The sequence below is a fragment of the Antennarius striatus genome, chromosome 16 (genome assembly GCF_040054535.1).
Source record: "Antennarius striatus isolate MH-2024 chromosome 16, ASM4005453v1, whole genome shotgun sequence".
NCBI classification, from domain to species: Eukaryota; Metazoa; Chordata; class Actinopteri; order Lophiiformes; family Antennariidae; genus Antennarius; species Antennarius striatus.
The window spans coordinates 11247698-11269014 of NC_090791.1; the positions used below are offsets into that span (position 1 = coordinate 11247698).

Sequence of the window (21317 nt, forward strand, 5' to 3'; positions counted from 1 at the left end):
TGAAAGGATGGTGAATTGATATGGGAGTGAATAAATACGAGCAGTTTCTGCTCCACTGGCGAAGCGGACATTTTGCGCCACTGACAAATGTCGGAGAAGAATAGGATTAAGGAAGAGAGAGTGAGCAAAATGAAACCTTTCATTCTAGATCAACTTGAATAACCTGCTAAGACACTAAACCATTCAGTACATTACAAGTCAGTGAGTAATTTTGAAACACAAAAGACAATGTTTTCAAAAGCACATTCTCATCAAAAAGGATGCCTTAAAATATGTTTAATTTAAGCTTATTTTAAAAAGGCCATATGATATTCTAAAGGACAGTGCTGAGAGATAGAGCCCATGTTGTCTCTTTCATACCTACAGTTAGAGGATAAGGCAAGATCAGACTGCTTACAGGGACACAATATGAACTCTGCAGAGACGTTCACACTCAAAAACAATTACACACATAAATGTTGGAATGCACATTTCAATTAGCACCTTGTTAAATACTTTATAAGTAGAATACTGATGATTGGCACAGTTCATGGCTTCACTCACTTCATTCATAATGTTTGGAGATCAGTCATTTGGGGGTTATGATCCACATGCTTCACTTCATTTTCTTTAATAGTACCTGTGAATTGGCTACAACACAGATGGTGTATATCTATTCTGTTTTGATGATCTCTTGAAGCATCTTTAATCCAATGGACTGCCCTTCCTTGTTCTTGGGTATTTTCAAAAAGAACAGCTCTAAAACTGTTCCTCTATGATGTTAGGCTAGCACAAGGACTTAGGCACCAACAGATGAGCCTAGGTCTACTTCCATTTGTACACTTGGACCCACAATGCTGCCTTCACACTGGTGTGGTCCTGCGATTCACCCCATCCTTCAAATCATTGGGGAAACAGTTATGGACCTGGAGGAAATCAGCGGCTGATTCGTGTTCAGGGCTGTATGTGTTCTCTGTCACGCTGTCTCTTGCCAGGGCATACATGGACAGCTCATCCAGGGCCCCGCCAGAGGATGGCGCCCCCTTCAGGCCAACAACTGGTGAGTTCTCCCGTGATGCCTCTGTAGAATGAGAGCTGGTGTGGGATGCCCGCCGGCGGTAACGGAAGCTTGGTATCCTCGAGTACGGAGAAGAGGAAGAGAGAGAACGTATGAATTCACGTCGTGCCCTCCAGCGGACCTCCTTGTTTTTCTCAATGTAGATGTTGATGGCAAGGACTGCCACAGTTTCAGCTACAATGAAGGACAGGGCACCAAAGTAGAATGACCAGCCGTAGGAATAAGTGTATTTTTTGTCATCATCTCGTTTATCACTGGGGTCTCCTGCGTTGCTGGAGATGTAGACAATGATGCCAATTATGTTGCTCAGACCTGATGGACAAGACACAAAAAGAAAAAGACCAAATAAACAAGTAAAAACGAAAAAAGACGAGACATAATAAAGATTCAAATTGAACAACCATCAATGACTTTCTCAATCCAAATTAGGAAATTCAATGCTTCTCTAATTTGGTTGTATTTAATACATAGTATTTGATACAATGACAATAAAGGCTAATCTGAAATCAATGACCTCCCAAATTATTTATCAGCAAACAACAGCTTTGCAGTAGAGCTTCAATGACGACCCTTCTCCAAGACACTTTTGCTTCCTTTCACGGAACAAATCGCAACATGATTCTAACTGTTTTTAAAATGTTAGTTGTACATTTATCTTGTCATAAAAATACAACCTGGCCTCCCCTTTTTGTCATTTTCTCAGGACAGTCTAATATTAAATCTAAACGTGCTTGGAAACAAGGCTGTGCTAGTCTCTCTCTCTCTCTCTCTCTCTCTCTCTCTCTCTCTGTGTGTGTGTGTGTGTGTGTGTGTGTGTGTGTGTGTGTGTGTGCGCGCGTGCGTGCGTGCGTGCGTGCGTGCGTGTGTGTGTGTGTTTGAACACATGTCAGTATATGAATGAGTAACATTAGCCATAGAGTCTTGTCCTATAACACCTTCTTCAGTGAAGAATGAAGTCCATTAAATGACTTCACCATTCATGAGGCGCCACATGTGATGCCTGTTTTCCAGATAAAGCCTCAGCCCCAACATGATTGCTGTGACTGTGAGTATGGTTAACAATATAATCCAACCTGCTCACCTGCAGCCACAAATAGGATGCCTGCGCTGAGAAGGACGTTGTTTGTCTTGCTGTAGACACGACCAACCCCAACACACAACCCGCCGAGCATCAACAGACAGGTGCTGAGGATGGGGAACACACTCGAGGCACGCACTATGCCTGCAGAGATACAAGAGGGAGGTCAGAGAAGCTCACTATACATAGTTTAAGCACAATTCATTAACAACCGTGTTGCTATTCAACACTTAAAAAAAAAACCCAACCCACCATTAAAAGACAGTAAATAATAAGTTAATCCAATAATCAATAGTTAAAATTATAAATCATTGCGTATACAGTACATTGTGATTTCGTGTATAGTGACTGTTAAATAACTGGAATTTCCATTACCCTCCTAAACCTTAACTATCCACTTCTACGCCTCTTCTCCCTTTGAAACCGCCATTATTTTTCATACTTTCAGGCTTTGTTGTGACAAAGCTTTGCTAATCTGCAGTGGGATGTAACAAGAGCTCTCAGTGACTGTAACCTTCCCAGAAATGAATCACTTTGTCATTTTACCAAAGACGGTTGAACTAATTCAACAGAAAAGTAAACATTCAACTGTAAAGTTCAATAAAACCTCCAGGCTAATGGATTCTGGACTCTGTCCAAAGACTCCTTTGCTCCTCTGTACATATGATGGAGATATTAAGTTGGATGTGTTTTAAGTTCTTTTGTTAAATGAATATCTGAAAACCTCTAATTATCATTAAAAACCAGTTTTATAAATATTTTGAAAAGATGCAGATTAGTTTTAACTATTTTTTTTTTCATGACAGTGCAACCATTGTGGGGTGCCCACTTCTAAAAATTAGGAGCTTTGTCCATTCTGTCCTATTTTTGTAGTGGTGAATATTCAGAATTTCCATACATTGAGTTCTTGTTTTAGATCGCTGTGTCAGAGCCTCATTATCAAACCCATTTCTCTTGATTATTAAAATAATTTCCCGCAAATTATGTCAGATTTTTAAAAAAATAAGTCTTTTCCTCTAAAAAAAAATTTTGTATTTATTTCCATATCTTATGTTAGTGAGTTTGACAGATTAGGAGGATAAAAAGACAAAAACATTCTCACCAGTACTTTCATGGAACATACTGGTAAAATTCTAAAGAAAAGTTGAGGAGGAACTTGGCAGGAATGTAAAATAAAAGAAAAAAATTAATGTAGGGAGGTGCAAGATCAGTCAAACTTTCATATATCATGTAAAGGAAACTTAAGAAATAAATCTAAAATAAACCAGCAGTTAGTTTATGCCATAATGTGTTGGGCAAAACAAGTCAATCCTTGTTACTGATAAGAGTCTGACTGCAGCATGAAGAACCAGCTGCAAATTATATATTGAATTTTTAGGCAAAAAACTGTTTAATAAAAGTTGCAGTCGTCTAACAACACAGCCTGGCACCAAGTTAGATATCACATGGTGTCTACACCCAGGAGCATGCCTCTGATGTTAGCTGATTATTGATACCCAGATGCCAAGCTGAGCTCATGTGACTCATGCACAAAAGTCACTACAATAAGCCTTCAGCAAAGACAGTAATTTATAGTAGATGGTGCAAAACATGAGACAGTAAGGAATAAACTTATTACAAAAAGCACGCATTTAGGAAATGAAAATGAAGAAGACAAAAATTGTTACTGCAATAACTTATTAAATTATAGATGTTCTAAGTTCTGAAATTTACCATTTGAAAAAGCAGCAAAAGCATTTATCCCTTTAGTTCATCCACAGCTAACTGTGTCACATTCATTTGGATGTTTCATGAGATGGCCAGCTGGCGTATGGGTTAGTTCATTCTTAAAATCATTGAAGAATTCAGGGACATTCAATAGAAATTGGTAGATCATTTCTCTGTTTATTCCATTTGACATGAAATATTCTCCATATATATGGAGTGTTCCGCAATGTAAACAAATATAACTGGCTGGTTCTGTATACGGAAATGAATCCATTCATTCTTGTAGTCGAGACAATTGCTTTTTAATAACTTCAGATATGTGATGCAGAGCCAGACACCTCCTCTGGACGATGTTAGAACATGTACCCAAAGTTTTCCTTATCATAGATAAATACCCCATGTGAAAAGTACCCTAAACACAGATAAATGGCATCTGTGTCGGTGGAGGATCTCCAGACACCATGTGGATTGTCCCACCATAGTTTTCCATTCTTCCTGCACACTTGGGTTTAAATGAAGGTTTTATGTCCTCATAAAACTGAGAAAACTCTTCGCTACCGTTTAAGTAAGCAAGTTCTTCTTGCAGAGAGCGCAGCTCGCATCATGGTTCACATAATGAAATTACAGAAAAAAAAAGAATAAAAATGAGGGAAATGCAAATAAGATGCTGATCATGAACCAGCATGACTCAAAGCAATGAAGGCATAAAACGCAATAACTGCATCGCAAATAGAAATGAATATTCTCATATTTTATAACCTTAATAAAATGAGTTTTTATGAAAATAAGAATAATAATGAGGTTCTTTTGTTGAAATGTGAGAGAAAAATAAGACTCTTGAACATGACTTGACAGTCACAGCCCCGTCTCATCAGGATTGACTTGCAGTAGCTATCTTTAATTGTCCCATTAATTGACAAGTAATTTGTCTCTTGACAATGATTTGCGAGAATATTAAACTGAGAAACATGAAACGTATTGTGGGTTATGTAGGAGATAGTGAGAGATGTATCCCTGGATTTATTTAAAGCCTCGTTGAATCCTGTGACATTCGAGAACTTTATCCATCTCAGAGGATTGCCTGTCTGTAGACTGCACCCAAATGCAAACAATAAGATGGTCAATGGGCTTCTTGCAAAAAAGCTGATACTTTCAAAAATGTAAAACTTAAGAGGGTGAGCAGGGAGCACTTACGCAGCAGGTATTCAGAGCTGTCTGTGTCGTAGTCATTGTCATCAGGGAAATGGTTGATTCTGTAACAGCTGCCTTGATTGATACCTGTGGGACACAGACAAACAGAAAACACATGTTTTATTTATATGTCACACAAATGTGACACTTACACACCATGTTTCTGAGATCAGGACTGGATTCTGGAGTCAACCGTGAAGACGGCTGACTAGATTTTTGTAATACTTTGCTTATTTATTTGCTTAGTTAATTATTTATTTTTTTATTTTTCTATTTTTTGTTTTTTCCTTGCCTTGCCTGAAATAAATGAATTTAAAAAATGCTGCTGGCTGTAATTTTGATGTGAATCTATCAAACCCCATTTGGTCTCAACTGGTTAAAGGATGCGTAGGAGCTGGAGGCAGAGTCGTAGATGCTGCCCAGCAAAGCTGTGTCCACTGGAATATGACATTCTTTTTTTTTTGTCTCTAACAAAAAGGGACAGGATTTTTCTGGCTATTTTAGGTTGAACCCCTGCAAAACAAGCTTCCTTGTTAGCCATTGCCCTTTCAAAATTAATGGGTCCCAAAAAAGCTCACAGAGATGCGCTGACGTTCCTCAATTACTCACAACCGCATTAGCTATTCACAGGCCAGCCATATAGTAGTTTTTAACGAAACCTTTTTCATTATTTAACAGAAAGGAAAGGAAAACAGTCTTTCTGATTAATTTTAAACTGGGTTGCACGTCAGACACCTGTGAGAAAAGAACAGCACTCATAGGCAAGCAGCGGCTGTTTGTATTGTTTAATGTGAGAACGTGAAAGCTCAGAAAACACCCAGCTTTTGGGGATGAAATAAATTAGACACCTGCATGTAGCACACAAATGTTATCCGTGGGTATTCATTACTGTCATTACTGTCTTGCAATTTAGACTCTGGCCTATGACCTAAATATTTTACACTCGAAAAATCCAATAAGGTTTTGTTCACAGCTCCTCATGCCCAACATAAATCCTGCAATTTTAAGATGGCATTTAAGCCGTTTGTGTTTTGGGGATCAGTGTCTACAGGAGATGGGGGTAAGATTAAGAATTCATTGCCTGGTGGGTTGAAGAGGCTGTGGCGCGTGTCCAAATCCAGCTCAGGTGCATGGTTGAGTTACGGGGGGTGGGGGCAAAAAGCCTATTTTCAACTACAAAAGCGCATGTGGTGGAAGCTTTTAATGCCACAAGTGACAATGAGTGAGTGTGTGAGTGTGTGTGAGTGTGTGTGTGTGTGTGTGTGTGTGTGTGTGTGTGTGTGTGTGTGTGTGTGTGTGTGGTGTGTGTGTGTGTGTGTGTGTGTGTGTGTGTGTGTGTGTGTGAGAGAGAGAGAGAGAGAGAGAGAGAGAGAGAGAGAGAGAGAGAGAGAGAGAGAGAGAGAGAGAAAGAGAGAGAGAGAGAGAGAGAGAGAAAGGTCAAAGCTGAGAGAAGCCTACAGCTGAAATTGAGCTGGAGTGTAAACAACACCTTAGCTAGTGAGAAGGACAGTGGGGGAGGGTTTAATGGATGTAGCCAGTGGTGAGATTTTTAGCAATCCAATCACCATTTTGACTCTGAATACCTTATTCTATAAACACCTATAAACACTGACAAGATTTAAATAGTTTTTATGTATTTGTATTTATCTGCATCCCAAAGAGGTGTCAATCACTAAGCCACTATTGCTCAGAACAGCTCCTGACCGGTGATGTATGAGTGTTCACTGATTCCAGGAACGGCACAAGACAAAAGTATCAAGAGTTTGTTTGGATGATGCTACACATCATCCAAACGGATGATGCTACACATATAAAATTTATTTTGTCTTCTATTTTTCATAATGATGAATGACATATATGTATATACTGTATGTCACTTAAAATTAACTTGACTGTCCCTTTAAGTTTCTCTACAACACACACACACACAGACGCAAACCCATGCACAGCACGCACGCACACACGCAAGCACACACACTCTATCTGTTAGAAAAATGCACGTGTAAAATTTGCCACATGCCTACATAATTTAGTGTTTACACAGCAATTAACAACACAGCAAAGGTGTCAGTATTTTTCTTATCTTCACAGCTCTTGATCTTTCTACAGGTGCCAGATGTGATTTTTCACGAGGCACAAAGTCTCCCATTGCTGCTTAAAATAGTCCGTAGTCCTTATTTCCATCAGCGACTAGACACAGAAACTTGTGCTCCATTTCCACTCACTGATTTGACGCTAATTAATTTGATGTCCCTTATTAAGCAGCAGACCTAGTTAATGGAAGCAAGCATGGCCTTAAAAGCTGTGACACAGGCAGTGATGCCTGTTGAGACTCAGGCGTCTATGAAATGGGGTTGACAGGTGCCTGTCTGTCATCGGTTGGACCTTTGAAATGAATACGTTCACAGATCAGGTCTAATCTGTGTAGCCTGTGAGGCGTGAGATACGTATAAGGAGGCTTTCTCTATCATTAACTAGGATGAATACAAGCCTTTTTTCCTCACAGAGGTAGACAACATCAGCTGAGGTTATTCCCTCTGTCTGTTCGATAAAAATAGTGATTCACTGAACTCTAGACGCGATTAACACCAAAAGTATCATGGTTACCTGCTCGGTGAACAGTTGTGTCAACAGAACAGCAAAAATACGCAAAGACAAGGACCTGTCGTTCTTTAGAATACCTTCTGGGAAAAATGTTAACACGCTAGCCCGTCAATGGGATTATCCATATTATATTAGCATTGAGCTAACCGCCATTTATTACTTTTGGGCTGTGTGTTATTAATAACAACTCTAGTTGTTATTAATTCCACAGTGAATTTATTTGAAAGTCGCGTCTTTTTGCTGTTCTGTTGACACAACCGTTCACCGCTAACGTAACCATGATACCTTTGGTGTTAATCGCGTCTAGAATTGCATTGTTTTGTTATGGTTGCTAAGCTACGTTTGGCCCCAGTGACGTATGACACCCACGTGACCACTGAATGCGGAAGCCGCTGCGGCGCAGAGTTCCAGTGCATCATCATCTCCATCCTCTGCTGTAGTCCAGACCCGTGTGTGTGTGTGTGTGTGCATGCGTGCGTGCGTGCGTGTGTGTGTGAGAAAGAGAGAGAGAGAGAGAGAGAGAGAGAGAGAGAGATGGAGACAGGGAGACAGAATGGAAGAAATAAAAGACAATATTGCAACTGATTGGGAATCTGATTATAAGCAGAGGCCTTGAGGCTGGTGATTTATGAGTGACGGTTATCAGCACAATGTATACACTTAGTCTGTGTGTGTGTGTGTGTGTGTGTGTGTGTGTGTGTGTGTGTGTGTGTGTGTGTGTGTGTGTGTGTGTGTGTGTGTGTGTGTGTGTGTGTGTGTGTGTGTGTGTGTGTTTGTGTGTGTGTGTGTGCGCGCCCGATGTCAGTTGCATGAAATGAGATGAAGTCTGAATACTGCCTAGCTGGGAGGCCAAAGAGGAGGGGGAGTCCGAGATTAAACAAGGGAAGAAGGTACAAGGAAATTAAACAACAAACACACCAAGAAAAGGAATGACAGAGGTGACTAAAAAGAAAGGTGGCCAGCTTCAGGAACTCAAATAGAGGAGGAGACAGGAATCAGAGAGGAGGAACTCAGGACAGGCGCGACAGAACCTGGTACAGATCAGATTGATAGTGTGGTCCAGTGTGAAAGCTGTGGCTCAGGTCGGCCAGCCAGACTCACAGCTGGTCACACACACGTCACTGGCTGTGAAGAAAAGACGGTTTTATCCTCATGTCTGGGGAATGCTTATGTGTTATGTTGTGACAAAACAGTTATATGTTGTCTACATATTACGCAGGAAATAATGGGTAGTGTGACTCTGATTGGAGTTGCTAAACCCCTCGCCGAACATCACTTCTTCCTCTCCATGGCAACCAGTGTTAGTCTTTAATAACCTAATCTACATAAACAATCCCCATGGATCATTTTGACATTTATATTGATACACATCCAAAAAAAAGACAACTTTCCTGGACAGAAAAAAACAAAAACCATCTGTCACCATTTAATGGCATATGACCCAAGACACCAGTGGGCACCTGGGTGTACAAACACACAAATTGCATTGGTAGCAGCTGTCACAGCTGTAATGCCTTTAGCAACAGGATGATACAAGTTGTCATTATTTTGAATTAACACTTCTCAGCCAATAAGGGGGTGACCTCAGTGGAATACACCAACAGCATCCTCACACTGAGTCCTCACTCCCTGGGAATGGGGTGTATCATGACAAACAGCTCCGTGCTTTATCGTATCCCCGTTTTCACGGCAATATCTCTGCAATTGATTGATGATTAAACTAATCAAAATTGTCTTTCATATTGAATTTCAACAGAACTGCATAGCCTCCAGTGGGTGATATTATTTCAGAAGAGCTGCACATGACAGTTACACAACAAAACTGAGCTGCAGCACAGTGTTCCTCTCTCGTTCCACTTTGCTTTTAGATCCATGACAGAGAGCATGGAGATCATCGAGGGAGAACACTCTGAGTTTTACGGCAGGTGGGATGATTGGGTTTTATGACGCTGTAAACAGATAGAGCACTGTTACCAGGGCTTGATATCAAACGCAAACATGCACACACAACTTGTTCAGACTCTCCTACACACATTTATTAGCTCTGGAAGCGGGGAATAGCTGGGCAGAACATTAAAGCACCTGAGTCATCAAACAAAGCCCCTCTGATTTTTTTTCCCCCCAGTCCAACTGAGGATGAAACAAAAGTAATTTAGAGAAATATTGGCGATCCAATGTTGATATGACTGACAGTTAATTAAAATGTCACCGGGCAGCGATTTCTTCAAATGCAGCTCTGCTTGAAGTCGACTTTGCAAGTGTTTTCGTGTAGTTTGAAGAAAGCAGAGATCTGTCGCTCAAAGCCTGTTCTGAAGGGTGCTTATCTTATAAAACGGTTCTAAGTAACAGCTTATTTTAGATGCCATTGTTTTACTGCTAAATAGGACTTTAGAAGTTTTTGTGGAACCCTGATATCGTCTATGATTATGAATAAATTTGTAAATAAATTTTTCCCAGTCTTTTCCTGTAACATTTAAGTTGTGTTTGTTGTTGAACGGTTTTGTGCATGTGTTTATTCCTATAAATATGTAAAAGTAATACATTTTTAAATAATATTGAGATTAATATGCTATAACAATGTTATAATATATAGATATAGTGTATGCATCGACAACTGCAATACTGACTTGCCTACATTTTATTGTTTCTGCCATCAACTTAGAAGTAAAAGAAGGGCAAAGTAAAGAATCATCTTAGAGCAATGATGAATGTGAAGTTTCTCTAAAGAAAAGAAAGGAAAGAAATGCCTGCACTTCTGAAACAGTTGAAAATTGTTTATACCACTATGGTGTCTATGAGGCTACCATTTGCAACCAGTTAGCTTAGCTCGGCTAGAATCTTTCAGAATATTTTTCCTTCAATCAGACAGAACTGAGCGCTGTAATAGTGAGATTGTGCTGAGCTGTGAAGGAACAATCTTGAGAGAATTTCCATGAGCAACATGCTATTGGGCTATTGGTCCGCCCTTACAAATGCCACTTAACACGAACTTAAGAAAGCTTTTTGCAAAGATGCTGTTGAGTAGGCACACCTAAAAGCCTTTAATTTTCTCAAAAACCGACAGTGCGCCTTATAATCCCGCTTTATAATCCGGTGTGCCTTCTATGTGAAAAGAGTTTTAAAATAGGCCATTAATTGAAGATGCACCTTTTAATCCAGTGCGCCTTATATATGAAAAGGCTTCAGGATAGACCATTCGTAGAAGGTGCGCTTTGTAGTTCAGTGCGCCTTATAGTTCAGAAAATACTGTACTCTGTTTACCTGGTTGTTTGTTAGGCAACCACACCTTGGGTAGGGTGTGTCTCCACTGTGACACAGGTCTGAACACAAGGTTGCTGTCTTATTTTCAGATAAAACCCCTGCACATATTAAACATACTACCTGCTGAATAAATAGAGAGACTGACATTTTTTACACAGTGGATCATTTGACCTGAATTTATCATACAACAGTGAGAGTAGCATCAATTCTCTGATAAACCCCCAGCAAGACAGACAGGAAAAGGAAAGTAGAACTTAGTTTGAAAGAGATGTGAAGAGAAATTAGTCAAAAATTTAAAGGTGCCGTGATTATGAAAAAATTAACAGGACTCATTTTGAAGGTAGGAAACAGAAGAGAAAAGGGATAAAAGAATGAAAAGACAACCTCTGAAAAGATGAAAAAAGTGAGTGAAATAAGAAGATGAGAAGAGGTCAGAGTGACTGAGGTTGAATTTGGGTTAGTTTGGCTAATGAGACATCTCTGTTGTCACATTTTAATTACAGACGTACATGGGAGGAATGGTGAAGTGACCCCATCCAACACTTCTATTGTCCGCTTAATGGAGACACCTTCTTTGCCACTCACATCACCTCTAGCTCTGATTCTCAATGCAAATATGGAACTGCTGATTGGATTAGTCAGCAGGGCATTTTTCATTGTCAATGTTAGTTTATTCACTCGTCACACAAAGGCAGCAGCATCTGATGCATCGTTGATTCGGTTGCCAATTAGGAACACTCCGTGCTCTGGCCTCAATGGATTCATGTTGGAAAACAAAAAAGGAAACTAGAAAATTTGTATGCACACATAACTGGGAAAAATTCTATTTGTACTGATGTGGATAGACCATAACCTCTACCACTACACACAGCACAATTTACTAACAATTTTTGAAAAGGAAAAACAGTCAAATACAAATGTAATAAAAGTTAAATGTGATGCAGCTACAAAGGAAACTGTTCCAGTTACCTGCATCTGTATTTGTACACTGTCGTATTACATAGCTGTATTTCCTTAAAATGAATGAATTGTTGCTAGTCAGGCTCAATTGATCCATAATAAAAACAACTATGTGAATCATTTTTGCAAAGTAGCATGAAATTTGCCTTGCCTGAAATAAATAACTAACTAAATTAGCATTTATCCAAAGGACAGCGGAGGAAGACGTCTTTCTTTTTGTGACAAACATTGATAGAGTGAACAGATAAACATTCATCAACATCTGAAAATACAATCCAGTCACGTCTTTTCAAGAAGAAGTATTTCAATGATAAGAAACAAACATTCATCTAACTTCTTAACTGTTGTTAGAGTAAAATGTTTTTTCAAGGTTGTCAGGTCTTTGTTGACGTAAGTCACTTCAATCCATAATTACATTTACAACCTCCCTCATGCATCTGTTCCCTTTACCTTTGTAAAGGAGTTAAAAGCATTCATGTCTTTCTGCAATAAAATAAGACACAGGGGCAAAAGTGACTAAAAAAAAGCCAACTGAAGAAAACCAGTGATAAGATGCACACCTTTAAATCTCATTTAAATCTGTCTGTTTGCTTATGAGGCCTTGGCTCTGACAAGAGCAAGAGCTGAGGCCTCTGCTTCATGTGTTACAGCAATGTTTAGTGGCTGCAATCTGTTCAGCCAAATGTGGTGATGCCTTCCCCAATAGCTGTGATACACACCATCCTGTCCCCGTCAATAACCCAGTGTTAGTCATTACAGCCAAAGGTTGGTGTGTGTGTGTGTGTGTGTGTGTGTGTGTGTGTGTGTGTGTGTGTGTGTGTGTGTGTGTGTGTGTGTGTGTGTGTGTGTGTGTGTGTGTGTGTGTGTGTGTGTGTGTGTGTGTGTGTGTGTGTGTGTGTATTGAGGGGTTGAGTCTTCCTTCTTGTCTCCCTTCATTGCCTTCTCCTCTATACTTATGAGTCTCCATGACAACACAGACACTGTCCAGCATCTTAGTTGCAAGCAGAGGCACAGATGTGAAAGTATTAGGTTCAGCAAAGGATGACTGTTTAAGATGGTTTTTGTCCCCAGTCTCATCAACATCAATTTGGCCTCTACTGTCATTAATCCACTTTCATTATTTCAAAGCACTGGTGGGAAATCCTGCTTGACATAATTGTTGGCAAGCATTTGCAATTTATTTCTATTTTTTAAGTTCTTAAAGGTTTTAATGAAGAGTGCAGGTTTGCGGCAGGCAGACACCCAGCCACGTCATAACACACCAGGATGTTCTTTATGTGTGTCTAAAACATCCATAATCACAATAGGACAGGACTAGAGACAGACAAAATGATGATGAAAAGCTGAATCTTCTCTGTATTTGGCCTTTGATAATACTATATCCAACATTTCCCACAAAGCAACAAAGGTGTGTTGTGTTTCTTTTTAAAAAAAAAAAATTATTTAAGGTAGAATAGTGTCAAATATTTAACTGCTTTGGGTTGACAGATTTTAATTTTAACTTAGATATATCAAAAATGCCTGCATCAAGAAACATTGCAGGGCATTATTTTTCTTTAATTACACAACTTTCTGGTTTGCTTCCCATGAAAAGGGTTTGTGCAAAATGTGACTGATGCTGTGTAGGTTTTATTTAAAAAGCAATCACAAAGCAATAATTCCACAGTTTATATATTTAAACATTTTTGAAAGGTTTTGGTCTGCATTGTATATTTATGGACTGAAAATGTACAGTACTTAAATAGATTTAAAAATGTACCACTGCTCTAATTCAAGAGAACATTTGCTTTATTTTTTATATCTGATGGTACATCTATTTGTGGGGCAGACATTATAATGATTCTCAGCATGAATTTTGGTCACATTTTCTAAGTAATTGTGTTTCTGAAAACACTTTTCTTTTGGAGAAATGGCCACAATGTCTTTATCCAACTAAGCTGTTGTTAACTTGTTAAACTAACCCATACCAACACACAAAGAAAACCTGCATGAATGCAACATAATCATAATGCCATTGGTATGCATTCCAAGTTTTGGAGTGGAAACCATTGAGCAGGATCACGTCCAGGGAGTCTGCCAATCCATGTGGAGGAGGATTACAGCATGTGATCAATGCCAACATTACAATAATAAGAAGAAATATTATCATTATTATTATTATTATTATTATTATTATTATTGTTTTTGTTGTCGTTGTTGTTGTTGTTAATGAATCAGACCTACATTATTACTTTCATATAAAACAAAGTGGCGTACTACTTTTACGTATAAAAATGGTAGTAGTGGTGGTCATTTTAAAATCTTATAATGAAACCTGTATCGGTTTTTGTGTTTGTAAAACGTCTGCTGTTGTTGTATTTCAATGTTTTCGTAGAGCAGGATGTCTATTTGGAAATCTGGATCTTTTTCTTTCTGTTGAAGACGTTTGTGACAAATTCATCTAATCACAGCAACTCATTCATTGATAGCTGAGGCGAGATGTCGGGAGGTGGCCGAAAGGAAAATCGGTCAATGAATGAGCGTCTGTCTGCCTCTTAACCAAGACGTCACAGCCAGCGCAGCTCTTTTTGCAAAATTAAACGCGTAAAAATGATCTAAAACACCCATCAAATGGAGGATAGGATTAAACATGTGTTGCTTACTTTATGTATAAAATGTATATATATTTTATAATTTGCTTGGGCATGACGTGAAGTCAGAATTATCCATTTTTAATGTCACTGGGTATGTTTCCATAGCGATTTCAGGGAAGTCGCCAAGCAACAGCATCGGATACAATGAAGACATGAATGAAAGTATAGCGCGCACATTTCCTGTCAGCAACCGGGCTGAAAGTGAATGAATGACACGCACCAGCTTGGCACCGTCTTCCGTTACAGAGACTCACATACAGTGGCAACCCTAACCACTGTGTGCGTCTGTGTTTGGACAATGCGTTGTAACCGCTTGGAGACAGCTTGAGTTGAGCGCGTAACGGAACGCAGATCATTTGTCTGTGATTTATATAGATCTTTATCAGATCATAGGATCTATGACATCTAAAAGTTGTTTCACACTTATTATTATATTTGCATTTTGTTGTTTCATTCCTATCTATGTTCTGATTCAGCCCTTTGACGTGCGTAAAAGGAGCGCGTCCTGTTGTGCGCTCAAACAAAAGACTCATCCTCGTGGAAAAAATAGACCGTTTAAACTACTTGTTGCAAAGAACTGGAACCATGGAGTCCACTTTATATTATTCTGTATTATTCCGAATATATTAAATATGTTCCTGTGTTTTTGGAACAGGCTTACCTTCTATGCAGCAGATTCTCCATAGCCCGGAGTGGGTGAGGTCGCCTTTCTTGGTTTTGGGCTGTGATTGAGTCTCGTCAGTAGTGGCATTGGTGCTGTTGCAAATGTACGCCCGTGAATACAGCCAGTAGTCCGTTCCGATGGCGATGGTCATCAGGCTGAAGGCGGCGAAAGCCCCAACTGTGGCCAGCAGCGTTTGAACCCCGCGGTCACACCAAGCCATTGCGCCTCATACTAATCCACACTCTCACCGGTCCAGCATGCAGTTAACAGAGCGCGTCAGGGCGCGGATCCCTCGGTCATACTTATTTAGGTGCGGCCGCTCACTCAACTCCTGCGCTCAAAGTGTCACCCAGAAAAACGAGTACGAAGATATCAGATTATTGTGTGAAACGATCACCTGACGTGATGCTCAAAACCAACTGTTTGCTGATGACTGCCGGTTGTGTCCACTCCGGATGCTCCACAGAGGTTTGACGCGCGCAGGACAGCGCGATAGCAGCATCATGTACCAAAATCAAATCACTCCAGAGCTCCTCAGTGCTTCATTCTTCTCGTCTTCCGTTTATCTTTGTTTCAAAACACTTTTGTCTGCTCCTACACAGACTGCGCCTCTGCTAAAACCCGTTGCCAAAGAGGGCTAGTCTACGTCAATGGCTCTTAAGTGAAACCCCACCCTCACTAAACCTTTCTAAAGGAGGAGATGTGCTGTTGAGTAAAAACATACAAAACTCCCAGTGACAGGAGAGATTTCATCCAGGTCATTAATGACTTCATGATATAAAAATGTCTTAACAGGAATATTAATCAGCCCAAAGGTCAAGTTCTCATGTAAGACATTTGGACACAACTCCATCCACTACAAACCAGCTTTAATACCAAACTCAACCAGGCGACATGAGGGAGAAAATGGGGGTGGGGGACAGAAGTGATGAGACCATTTGACACCACGGTTCCTCTCCGTGAATCACTAACGCCAACAAATTCCCCACTGAATAAAGCATTAAAAAAGCAATTAAGAGCTCAGTGAGCGTGTGTTACTACACAGTACATCAGTCATGTTCGTCCTATTTCCCAAGAGGGTCACAGGACAGCAATAGATAGATAGATAGATAGATAGATAGATAGATAGATAGATAGATAGATAGATAGATAGATAGATAGATAGATAGATAGATAGATAGATAGATAGATAGATAGATAGATAGATAGATAGATAGATAGATAGATAGATAGATAGATAGATAGATAGATAGATAGATAGATAGATAGATAGATAGATAGATAGATAGATAGATAGGTCAGTCGGTTGGTCGATTGGTTGGTTGGTCAATCATTCGATCAATACATAGATGCTTCCCTGAACTCTATATAAATGAATGTAAGCCTGTTAAACTAATTGACTGACTTGGTATTTGTCAAATTAGTAGGAAGGTCAAACCACAATCGTGTGAACTTGACAGTCTTTAGCTGTCACCATCAGGACAGAACAACAATCAAATGATATGTAATGGCCATTAAATTCATAACTTCATGATATATGAACACAATCTCACATTACATGGGTTATATCCTGGGTGATGCTGGCCGTGGAGTCCTCGTAAAGCACAGTCCCCAATTTTACAATCGTTGCCACACCAGTACTGCATCCAGTGAAGTATTTATGAAAGTATCTGTTCAGATAAGCATTGTGAATAGTTTCAACTTGTTTTCATGTTGTGAAAATTATACATTATATGTCAAATAATAACAAGGCTGATGTAAATTTATTATCATTCGGTAGTGATGAATGATGAATGATTTCAGAGCAAAGTGTACTTCAATAAAACAATAATTTCATAGATTAAATCAACATCATCAAAAACAATAATATGCAATATTAATACTTGTAACTGTCTTTAACCAGACATGCTTCATAAGATTACTGAATCATATTTAACAGTATTGTAGCTAACATGATCATTAACTGTCACATTTTTTCTAACAACGGAATAACGTGAAAGGATGATCCAGAATCAGCATTTATACTGAGATCTATTTTAAAATTTGATTCACTGTTCTTCCACTAAGGATCCTCACATGCACACAACACCTTCAAAACTGGTTGACAGCTTTTCCAAATTTCTTGTGGGAGATTGAAACTAATTTTATAGTTAATTTTATTATTATTCTGAATCTATTTCAATTTTCACACTTTTTTTTACCTCATTAATTATAATTTGTGTTTACATTTTGGAAGAGGGACACATACATAAAAATAATAAATGGTAATTGCTCCTTCTCTCCTTCTGTTTGTCTTACTTTTGCTGTGTTTTATTAATGTATGTATTTTCAGTAATTTTATCACATGGTCTACAAGAAAATGGTTGGATGTAATTTTCATGTTAAATCGTTAACTAGAAGTCTCTGTTTACATTAACTGGGTAAATACTATGGCCTGATGGCGGCGCCAACTCGCACGAACGCTGGAGGAAAGGGAAACGCTGAAAAAGACCTACCATTGATGCAGGAACATATTTCATGGTCTGGACAGTGACGTCATATATGGGCGTGTCTGTTGGTTAATACGCATGCGTATTACTTTATTTTTCAAGAGTTTAGAGAGTGTCAGCGCGCACGTGCGTTAGTGATCGTGACGATGCTAGCGAATCCTTGGCTGTTTCCTGAGCTACATCTAAACAAAGGCCTGCCCCTTTTCATGAGGGTTTCTCTACCGCCATCGTTACTTTACGTGTAATCACAATTACTAAATCGGATTACGATACTTTTATTAATATTCAAGACCGAAATAACGGTAGAGTTAGGGTCCGTAATGGATGTGGAACAAAATGAAACTGGAAGCGAGGCTAAATCGGCTATGCATACTTGGCGTTATCGCCACCATTTCACGTACAAGGCAGATCAAGGGAAAAATATCATCGTTCAATGTAATCTGTGTCTGCCAAGGGTTAATCTGCTTTCCACGTCGAAAACCTCAACATCCAACCTAAAGAAGCATTTAGACGTAAGTCACAGAAAGTGTTTTTTCCCCCTTCTGTAATAATGTCCTGTACCCGTTAAGTTAATGTTTAAATGGAGAATGAATAAGCTGCCTCTCGATTCATAACGTTACATTATACTTGCCTGCTGATTACTAACTCGTGGTTGCAGGCTCAGTGTGATATTCTCTCCAGAAATCCTTTTACTTTGCATGTATGTCATCAAAATGTTCTTTGTTCCAGTTGAAGTTTATAAACTATTCCAAATAAACGCCTATACTTGCAACAAGTAATGCCGATCCTTATTGATTTTTTTTTTTGCCTTTCAGAGAACACATTTGGGCTGTGAAGCCAGGCCTGATGCCAAGAGGGGAAGGAAAAAAGAAGAGCACAACGGGGAAGAAAGTAGACACTGCCAACTCAAAAAACTTAAAGCGGAAATCATCTCAAAATGCATGACCCAAACAAAGACTGATGATCTCATTTTCAATTTCATTGTGGAAGACTGTCAGTCTTTTTACATGCTAGAGCAGCCTGGCTTCAGGAAGTTGATTGCAGGCTTAACTGATGGGCTTAAGTCCATGGACAGGGTGACCTTGTTTACAAAAGTGGACCATGCTTTCTCCAGGATGCGGGAAGAACTGATGGCAAAACTTAGCAACATCCAGTATGTGTGCACCACGGCTGACATCTGGACCGCCAACAGCAGGAGTTTCTTCGGGATGACCTGTCATTGGATCGATGCATTGTCTTTGGAGAGGAAGTCCGCCACTCTGGGCTTTGCGCGCCTGCAGGGTCGGATCACGTATGACACGATTGCTGGACGTATACATGACATTCACGTGGCGTACAATATTGAAAGCAAAGTCCAAACCACAGTTACTGATAATGGCAGCCCTTTTGTCAGCGTGTTCAAAGAGTTTGTAGTGGACAGTGCAGAAAGTGACGATGACATTGGCTTCTATGAAAACGTGAGTGCAGTCCTCGAGGGTGAGCCAGAGCAGGACATGCTTCTGTTTTTGCCGACTGTGCAGCGCTGTGCGTCACACACCTTGGAGCTGATTGTCACTGAAGACTTCTGGCAGGCTGTGTCGCAGGGGCCCATGTGTCAGCTACATTACAGCGCCATGGCTAAGGTACATGCTATATGGAGTAAATGTCACCATCTCCAAGTTGGCATGGATGCGGCGGAGGAAATAGGAAAGATGGCGCTGGTGGTCCCTGCCGTCATACGATGGAACGTGGAGTTCTGTGCTGTGCAGAAAATTGTCTCTCTCACGGAGCGGGAGTTAACGGAGCTGTGTGCGCGGCTGGAGGTCCCGCGTATGCAGCCTGAGGAGATGGCGTTCCTCAAAGAATACGTGACTGTGTTTCACCCACTCGCTTTTGCTCTTGAACTTTTCCAAGCGGAGCAGAAATGTTACCTAGGACTGGTCATCCCAACTGTACTGAGTCTTAAGAACAAGTTAAATGAACAGAAAGATGCTGCAAATTACTTTGCTGATGTCATCAATGCCATTGTTGTTGCGATCGACATGCGTTTTCAGGAGCTGTTTGCGAGCACAGAAGCGAAGATCGCGACCGCCACGACTCCTCAGTTTCGTCTGTGGTGGATGGGAGCCTCTGAAAGGGAAGAAATGTGCACGCTGTTGGCCACAGAAGCCTCTCAAGTGGATCCTTGTACCGTGACAGAGGCGAACACCAGTCGCAACCTTTCCACCATCGAGTCCGAAGATGACTTCTTCAGCTACGGGCCGGTGAAGCCTTCTATCCAGATCCAGCAGCGGGGAGTAATGGAGGAAATTCGCAAGTATGTTGAAGGAACGGGAAAGAGCCTCGAGTGCCTGCAGGACTTCCCCAGGGTGAAGCAGCTTTTCCTAAAATACAACACCACTTTGCCGTCCACGGCCCCTGTCCAACGTCTCTTCAGTCAGAAGGGAAACCTGGTCACCTCGCAGAGAAACTTTCTGACTGATGACTACTTTGAACGCATTCAGCTTTTGAGATACAATAGCAGCGTGTGTACGCTGATCACTGAGGCTTTTCCCTGAAGAATCGATCACATTAAGATAAAATCATTGCAGAAAAACTGATCTGACACTGCAGCCCAGATTTTTTTTTAATAACCCTCCCATATCCTTGTTTTGAATGCAAAGATCCTCTATTCCTCCATGGATTAATGGAATTATCTAATTGACAATCATAGGCGATGGCACTTGGATCTGAATATACTGATGAAAGCATCTTATCTGTGCTATGGTTGTGATCTTATGTAGCCACAGGGGATTAAACAGAAGTGATTATACTGTCTTTCAGTTAAGGTAGTTTCTTTTCTACACCTCTTGAACACAAATGCACCTACTGTCTGTGTTTTATATTATGTATAAAGATACAAGAATAGGGAACCTCTTTGTGTGCGATCGGTCGTTCTTTATGAAAACCAAATGCATGTCTGAGTGGATTGTCTGACTTGTTTAAATGCTGCCCTGACTGCATCAGCAGATAAATGTTGTTTTTTTTAAACCGGTCTGTGAGGACACAGTACACAAAGCACCACACATCTAGTGCAACAGTGTTTTTCCCAAGTGTCTTTCTTTGCTATGTGTCCAGATGTCAGTTAAGAGCTTGTCTCCCGTCAGGCAGCTGCTTGGAGACCAACGTCAGGCTGTCAGAGCTTGCAAACACAAGGCCTGGGCACAAGCTGTCAAGAATATGTCACATCTGAAGATGCAAACCAACCCTGAGAGGAAAGCCTCTGGGATTTACTTCTACTTTACAACATCATTGCATGTGTTCTGTGTGTACATTCATGTCTTCTTATCGCCTGCAGCAGCCAGAGATAAGACAAACCACTACTAGATATAAAACTACCTGCTAGTGGACGGCTGTGAGGCTGCTCTCTGAAATCAGTGCTGGGTTTTTCTCTTCAACATGTCAGCAAACAAGGATAAAAGTCAGCTTGAACAACTGATTGCAAAGACAGAACACAGCAACCAGTTCAGAACTGACTGGTAGGAACAGGTGGAAAGTGGGCATAGCTCAACAAATTCAACACGTTCTGATGAACGATTAAGTCACAGTTCCCATGAAAACAAAAGTTCCAGATCATAGCTATATTTGATATCATTTCCAATTGAGGTTGAAAACGAATGAAAAATTTTCCATCCTTCTTTAGAAATCATCAGAA

General features: G+C 40.2%; 2 protein-coding genes across 2 annotated transcripts; one reads left to right on the forward strand and one right to left on the reverse strand.

The window, feature by feature from the left end:
• Positions 1–842: 842 nt before the first annotated feature.
• On the reverse strand, positions 843–15375 carry LOC137609950 (voltage-dependent calcium channel gamma-4 subunit-like). Its single transcript, XM_068337322.1, has 4 exons — positions 15153–15375; positions 5037–5120; positions 2139–2279; positions 843–1369 (listed from the first exon to the last, which is right to left on the reverse strand). The coding sequence occupies exons 1-4, from the start codon at positions 15373–15375 to the stop codon at positions 843–845; spliced, it is 975 nt and encodes a 324-aa protein (XP_068193423.1).
• A 2486-nt stretch (positions 15376–17861) lies between these two features.
• zbedx (zinc finger BED-type containing X) lies at positions 17862–20490 on the forward strand. Its single transcript, XM_068337270.1, has 2 exons — positions 17862–18156; positions 18460–20490. The coding sequence occupies exons 1-2, from the start codon at positions 17965–17967 to the stop codon at positions 20179–20181; spliced, it is 1914 nt and encodes a 637-aa protein (XP_068193371.1). The 5' UTR covers positions 17862–17964; the 3' UTR covers positions 20182–20490.
• The last annotated feature ends 827 nt before the right edge of the window (positions 20491–21317 follow it).